This window comes from Episyrphus balteatus, chromosome 1, assembly GCF_945859705.1.
Source record: "Episyrphus balteatus chromosome 1, idEpiBalt1.1, whole genome shotgun sequence".
Lineage (NCBI taxonomy): Eukaryota > Metazoa > Arthropoda > Insecta > Diptera > Syrphidae > Episyrphus > Episyrphus balteatus.
This window is the reverse complement of record NC_079134.1, coordinates 77,148,699-77,156,587: the sequence shown is the minus strand read 5'-3', so window position 1 is coordinate 77,156,587 and position 7,889 is coordinate 77,148,699. Positions and strand designations below refer to the sequence as shown.

Sequence of the window (7,889 nt, the reverse complement as noted above, 5' to 3'; positions counted from 1 at the left end):
GTCAGCGGAGCCCCACCAACAACATAATTTCTTGAATAAGACGGCAGCTGCAGCAGACAAATCAGTAAGTCTTGCACATTTTACTTTTAATTGATTTATCTTTTGGATTTTCTGTAAACAAACATAAAAATTTAATAAAATGGCTGAGAATAAAAACTTCAAATACGGTGAATTATAAAAAGGGTATTTTAAGTAAGGTTATTAAAGATCTCACCAACTTTAAAAAAGCACCGAAAGAACGAAGGGTTCCGGCATATGCTTCTGGTCGTCTAGCGAAGTTAGAAGACGACATGGTGACATCTAAAAAGTACCACGAAGCCATCATCGGTGCCGGTATGCTAGAGGAGAATCTGAAAAAGGAGGAGTTAGTGGTTGTTTATGACCAGATATTTGACATTTACCTCGAGTATAGGGCAGAGTTGGTGGACGCAATGGCAAAATCAACACCAGTCAGTGGGGCGTCTTCAAGTGGGGGTACTCTACCATCAACAGGGCAAACGTCATCGGGGATCCGACTTCCACGCATCGATCTGCCAAAATTTGACGGGTCGTATGTTACGTGGCGTGGTTTCCATGATCGATTTCTAGCTCTCGTTCATAATAACAAGGCTTTAGATGAGATCGATAAACTGCATTTTTTGCAGTCCTGCTTAATTGGAGAAACCAATCGGTTTCTGCAGAACATATCGGTGGAAGCAGCTAATTACCAGAAGGCGTGGGAGCTTTTAGAGGAGCGTTATGACCACAAGCGCATTTTGGTGCATATTCAAATGCAAAATTTGTTTGGTCAACCTTCTCAAACTCGAGAAACTGCTTCTGGTCTGCAAGAACTTTTGTACACCACAAGAGAATGCTACCTCGCTCTTGAGAATATGGACGTGCCGGTGTCTACCTGGGACACAGTCTTGATTTGGTTCATTGTCCAGAAACTCCCCAGCACAACTCAAAAACTGTGGGAAGAGAAGTTAGGAAATCGAAAAGAGATGCCAAAATTTAAAGAACTTACCGAGTTTTTGGAGACACGTTTCCGGACTCTTGAGGTTGTGGGCCAACAGGAACTTGGTGCAGCAGGCAGAAACAAGAACGAGCAAACCATCAACAGCAAGCCGCGTTTCCAGCCTGCGAAATCGCCAAGACAGTACCGAAGACGAACACTGTGGAGCAGTTGGTATGCAAGCTATGCAACCAGGAGAAGCACTCGTTGAAGAGATGTCAGCAGTTCCTGAATATGGACAATGTGCGACGAAGAGATGTCGTTCGTAGGTTAAAGGTCTGCGAAAATTGCCTTTCTTACAGACACTCTCTCCCCGAATGTCCCAGTTCCAGCTCCTGCCATTTCTGTCAACAACGACAAAACACATTGCTGCATACTAATCAGCCGAGTTCCAGCACACACACACCACAACAACAACCACAGCCTGCAGCTACTTCAGCTCAGGCTAATGTACCCAGCTCGAACGCGTTATACTCGTCCGTTAATCCGAACGCGCCTGAGTTCCAGCCAATGGGTCAACAACAACAACAAAGTTTTAACTACCACACGTCGCATGGTGATCGTTTTACAACACATCAGGTGCTTCTAGCGACAGCAGTTGTTAAGGCCCGAAGTGCAGATGGCCGGCTACGCCTTTTACGTGCTCTGATCGATACTGGGTCAGAAAGATCTTTCATCACAGAAGCTGCTGCACAACTGCTGAAGCTAGAAAAGCGGCGTACCATGGTCGAGGTATCTGGGTTAGGGTTGGTCAGCAGTGGCAAAACGCATAACTCCGTCGAAGTAAGTCTTGCATCCCGCCACTCGACGTTCGAGATTGCCATTCAGGCATTGGTCTTCAAGTCGCTGACTGGCCATCTCCCGACCCAACGCGTGATACCTGGCCAATGGAACCATCTCGATGGTCTCTCGTTAGCAGATCCCCATCTCTACGAGCCTGCTCCCATTGACTTACTACTGGGAAGCGATGTTTGTGCCCAAATATTTTTACCCGAAATAAAACGGCCTCTAGATGGTATCGGTCCGATCGCGCAAAATACGCAATTAGGGTGGATCGTGTTAGGAAAAGTTCCAGCGGAAATTCCCCGTCAAGTGCGCAGCTTTCTTCAAATTGCCGAATTATGCACACAGATGGAGAAGTTTTGTGAGATGGAAGAAATGCCGTTCCAGACACATGAAACCCTTGACAACATTGCTTGCGATGAGCATTTTTCACAGCACACTAGGCGTTTACCTGACGGGCGTTATGAAGTGAAGCTGCCGTTCAAAGGTGAAAGTCTTCCAACGATGGGTTCCAGCCGACAAGGCGCTCTTCGACGATTACAACATCTCGAAAAGAAACTCGATGCCGATCCAAGACTTTGTGCGGATTACACAAAGTGTATTAAGGAGTACGAAGACCTCAACCATATGGAAGAAATAGATCCAAATGAACCGGTTTTGGCAACACCTTATCACTATTTCTTGCCACATCATGCGGTGTTTAAGGAAGCTAGCTCCACTACAAAGCTGAGAGTAGTGTTTGACGCAGCTTCAAAAGCTTCGGATGGGAAATCCCTCAACGATCGTCTTCTGGTGGGTCCAAAATTGCAGACTACCACCATAGATCTAGTTCTTAGATGGCGGACTCACCGAGTCACATTTACGGCCGACATAGAGAAGATGTATCGGCAAATTTTGGTAAGTTTCCCAGACCGATACTATCAGCTGATTATGTGGAGAGAGCAGAGAACATCGCCAGTACGAATTTTCAAAATGAACACAGTAACTTTTGGAACAGCGAGTGCTCCATATCTTGCCATCAAGATCCTGAAAAAAGTAGCTGATGATGAGAGACCGCCATCAACTTAGCAGCACTTAGTGGGGATTTTCAAAATTTTTTATGCAAATAATTACGTGAGAATTAGGTGAAATTAAGTGAATCAATTTTACAATTTGGTGAATCATAGTTTAAAAGTTATTAACAAATTACGTAAGGCGTAAAGTTAGCAGCACTTGGTCATGAAATTCAAAAAAAATTTCTCCATAATTCAGTGTCAATTTAGTGAATCGTATTTCATCAGTTTCATAATTTGGTGAATCATAGTTTATTAAATAATAACTAAAATAGAAAAATTAACAAACGTGACGTAACGTAAAAAAAGCATTTGTTAATCATGGACACAAACCTCACGATTGAGAATGGCAGAGTTCAACACACCAAAACTGAACCTAAATTCAGATTTTTTCACATTGAACGCACTTAATATAAATGTATACTATGACAATGCGTTCAGGTGACGTTTTTCATTTACAAGATACACTTTGATTTGAAAATTTCCAATGCGAGTTACAAAAAAAATGCTATTTTATAATACAAAAAAAAGTTTGTTTACATCTTCACTAGCCCAGAACTAACATTCAGTGGAAGTTACTCACAAGAAAGATTTTGTTTTTTTTTTCGCATGAGTCTTGGACACTGATCTGTCTTGGAACATTTTTGAACTTCCGCAGATGATTACTTCAAAAGTATGATTCACCAAATTCTGAAATTTGGAACATTTATTCAGAAAAAGACCACAAGCATTTTGGTACATAATTCATAATTTGGTGAATCTTAATTCAAGAGTTACATGCGATTTTGTCTTAGAACACGATACATGTGTCCAAAGGTATACAAATAGCTGTGTTCCTTTGGCCTTAAGTATCTACTGCTAAGTACTTTTGGTTGTAAACAACTCCATTTCTTCTATAGAAAAAATAGCTGTTTTTTATTATCACTTGATCCATATAGATCATTAATTAAAATGTATTACAACAACTACATGAGATCTTGCAAGATCGCGATTCGTGATCCTGATGAAAAGCAAGATCACGATTCGTGATCCTGATGAAAAGCAAGATCTCATGTAGCTGTTGTAATACATTTTAATTAATGATCTATATGGATCAAGTGATAATAAAAAACGGTTTTTTTTTTCTATAGAAGAAATGGAGTTGTTTACAACCAAAAGTACTTAGCAGTAGATACTTAAGGCCAAAGGAACACAGCTATTTGGACACATGTATCGTGTTCCAAGACAAAATCGCATGTAACTCTTGAATTAAGATTCACCAAATTATGAATTATGTACCAATAAAATGCTTGTGGTCTTTTTCTGAATAAATGTTCCAAATTTCAGAATTTGGTGAATCATACTTTTGAAGTAATCATCTGCTGAAGTTCAGAAATGTTCCAAGACGCACGCGAAAAAAAGAAAATCGCATGTAACTCTTGAATTAAGATTCACCAAATTTTGAATTATGTACCAAAATGCTTGTGGTCTTTTTCTGAATAAATGTTCCAAATTTCAGAATTTGGTGAATCATACTTTTGAAGTAATCATCTGCGGAAGTTCAAAAATGTTCCAAGACGCACGCGAAAGAAACAAAATCGCATGTAACTCTTGAATTAAGATTCACCAAATTATGAATTATGTACCAAAATGCTTGTGGTCTTTTTCTGAATAAATGTTCCAAATTTCAGCATTTGGTGAATCATACTTTTGAAGTAATCATCTGCGGAAGTTCAAAAATGTTCCAAGACAGATCAGTGTCCAAGACTCATGCGAAAAAAAAACAAAATCTTTCTTGTGAGTAACTTCCACTGAATGTTAGTTCTGGGCTAGTGAAGATGTAAACAAACTTTTTTTGTATTATAAAATAGCATTTTTTTTGTAACTCGCATTGGAAATTTTCAAATCAAAGTGTATCTTGTAAATGAAAAACGTCACCTGAACGCATTGTCATAGTATACATTTATATTAAGTGCGTTCAATGTGAAAAAATCTGAATTTAGGTTCAGTTTTGGTGTGTTGAACTCTGCCATTCTCATTCGTGAGGTTTGTGTCCATGATTAACAAATGCTTTTTTTACGTTACGTCACGTTTGTTAATTTTTCTATTTTAGTTATTATTTAATAAACTATGATTCACCAAATTATGAAACTGATGAAATACGATTCACTAAATTGACACTGAATTATGGAGAAATTTTTTTTGAATTTCATGACCAAGTGCTGCTAACTTTACGCCTTACGTAATTTGTTAATAACTTTTAAGGCTTGGCCACACCGAAGGGTACATGCGGTAGCGGTACGGGTACTTGTATGAAAAAATTCAAAACTCACACATCAACGTTCAGATGTGGAATTTTTTTCATACAATTACCCGTACCGCTACCGTATGTACCCTTCGGTGTGGCCAAGCCTTTAAACTATGATTCACCAAATTGTAAAATTGATTCACTAAATTTCACCTAATTCTCACCTAATTATTTGCATACAAAATTTTGAAAATCCCCACTAAGTGCTGCTAAGTTGATGGCGGTTGATGAGAGCGACAATTTTCCGGAAGGGGCGAAGGTGGTACTTTAAGACATGTATGTCGATGACCTGATCAGTGGTGCCGATTCGATCGAAGAGGCACGAAAGAAACGTGATGAAACCAGCCAACTTTTAGCGTCAGCGGGATTCAATTTAAGAAAATGGACCAGCAATATTAAAGAACTTGTCGAAGACATTCCAGTTCAAGACCGGGAACTCGATTTTGAGCTTCCGTTTAACCTGTCCAACCACGTCAAAACTCTCGGAATCAAGTGGTTTCCCATCGATGATTGTTTTTCGTATCAAAATCTCCAACCTTCGACAGAAGCAACCACAAAAAGGTCAATATTATCGACCATAGCCAAGCTGTTTGATCCACTTGGTTGGATTTCACCATGTGTCGTCACTGCAAAAATTATAATGCAAAGACTATGGAACCGTGGTTGTAATTGGGATGACCCAATTCCAACGGCTTTAATGAAAGAATGGGAAGCTTTTTATCGAGATCTTCCTCTTATCGAGCGACTTCGAATTCCCAGATGGACTCATATAAGTCCGACCAACATGGCGATCGAGCTGCACGGATTTTGTGACGCTTCAATGAAGGCATACGGGGCAGCAGTTTACGTACGCGTTCTTGATAGCAATGGCAACATCCACGTCAATCTCATTTTGTCAAAAACAAGAGTGGCACCAAGCAAGAGAACAATTGCTTTGCCACGGCTTGAACTTTGTGGTGCCGTGGTTTTGGCGCAACTATTGCAGTACATTAAGGAAGTTTTGGCGATTCCAAATGTCAAAATGTACTCTTGGACGGACTCCACAATAGCTCTAGCGTGGATACGAGCAACTCCTGCTAAATGGACCACATTCGTGTCCAATCGAGTGTCCGAAACCCAGCGTTTAGTAGGGATCGATTGCTGGGGACATGTTGGTACGCTTCATAACCCAGCCGATCTGGCGTCCAGGGGTGTACTTCCATCAGAACTTCAGTCGCTGCAAACTTGGTGGAAAGGTCCAGAATTTCTGCATCGCAAATGGGATTTCGATTCCCCAGATCAGCCCGTTGAAACCGACACTGAAGAAGAAAAACGCACGGTCAAGGTACTAACTGTACATGTTTTGGAAAGCGACAATATCCTTCAGGCTATTTTCAATTCTTCAAATCTCCTAAGAGCAACCAGAGTCATCGCTACGTGTGTCCGCTTCATCATTAAGTGTCGTCCTAAACTGTATGGAATCATCACCGGTTCATTTTATCCATTGGGGTTAGAATTAGCTCGTCTTCTCATGGTCAAAGCTGCCCAAAGTGAAATGTTTGAGACAGAGTTAAGCTACTTCAAGGCAAATTCTAAAATGCCTAAAAGTCTGAGTTCATTAAACGCATTTATTGATATAGATGGGATTTTGAGAGTTGGGGGTCGTTTAGAGAACTCCCTTTTATCTTACGATGCTCAACACCCCATACTACTACGAAACAACCACCACTTCACGACTTTGGTTGTCAGAGAAGCTCATAAAAATACGCTTCATGGCAGTATCCAACAAATGATAAGCTATATCAGACAACGATATTGGATTGGGCAAATTAGAAGAAGCGTCAAGTATCAATTGTTCAGGTGTACTTCTTGTTTCCGGCAAAAGGCATCTGAAATGCAGCAATTAATGGGTAATTTACCAGCTGCTAGAGTGCGTATGGCTAGGCCTTTCAGCCATACCGGGGTCGACTATGCAGGTCCCATTGACATTAAATCATGGAAGGCACGTGGTGCGAAAATCCTAAAAGGATATTTCGCGGTATTTATTTGTTTGGCAACAAAGGCCATTCATTTGGAAGTTGTATCCGATTTGACAACCCAAGCATTTTTGGCCGCATTCCGCAGATTCACTGCAAGAAGAGGAAGCTGCCAGCATGTCTACAGTGACTGTGGAACGAATTTCGTTGGAGCTAACAACGAACTAGCGAAGATGTTAAATGAAGCAAAACACGACTTTAAAGAAATCGCGACAACCCTAGCTAACTATGGTACAAATTGGCACTTTATTCCCCCGGCTTCTCCCCACTTTGGTGGATTATGAGAAGCGGGTGTGAAATCCGTCAAGTACCACTTGAAACGCGTTGTAGGAATGGAGAGGCTTACCTTTGAGGAGCTCGCTACGCTTCTAGCGCAAATAGAAGCGTGTTTGAATTCGAGACCCCTATGCCCACTATCCGACAGCATAGACGATTTGAATGCGCTCACACCTGAGCACTTTCTAGTCGGCGAATCGCTACATGCCGTGCCTCAAGGCGAAACCAACACTAACATCTCACATTTGGACCGTTGGAGACGCGTTCAATTAATGTCCGAAATGTTTTGGCAAAAATGGAATTCAGAATACCTGTCCCGACTTCAGCAACGTCCGAAATGGACCCAAATAAAAGAATTGCCGAAGATTGGCGATTTAGTTCTTCTAAAAGATGAGCGACTACCACCCACGTACTGGAATCTAGCCCGAATTGAGAAAACTCATTCCGGAACGGATGGCCTAGTGCGCGTTGTCACCGTCAAA

The 7,889-nt window shown here is 41.1% G+C and overlaps 3 protein-coding genes across 3 annotated transcripts; all 3 read left to right on the top strand.

The window, feature by feature from the left end:
• Window positions 1-290: 290 nt before the first annotated feature.
• On the top strand, window positions 291-1,205 carry LOC129906912 (uncharacterized). Its single transcript, XM_055982910.1, has one exon. The coding sequence runs from the start codon at window positions 291-293 to the stop codon at window positions 1,203-1,205; it is 915 nt and encodes a 304-aa protein (XP_055838885.1).
• Window positions 1,206-1,228: 23 nt separating this feature from the next.
• LOC129906904 (uncharacterized) lies at window positions 1,229-2,845 on the top strand. Its single transcript, XM_055982903.1, has one exon. The coding sequence runs from the start codon at window positions 1,229-1,231 to the stop codon at window positions 2,843-2,845; it is 1,617 nt and encodes a 538-aa protein (XP_055838878.1).
• A 2,545-nt stretch (window positions 2,846-5,390) lies between these two features.
• On the top strand, window positions 5,391-7,415 carry LOC129906899 (uncharacterized). The gene has a single exon (XM_055982896.1). The coding sequence runs from the start codon at window positions 5,391-5,393 to the stop codon at window positions 7,413-7,415; it is 2,025 nt and encodes a 674-aa protein (XP_055838871.1).
• The last annotated feature ends 474 nt before the right edge of the window (window positions 7,416-7,889 follow it).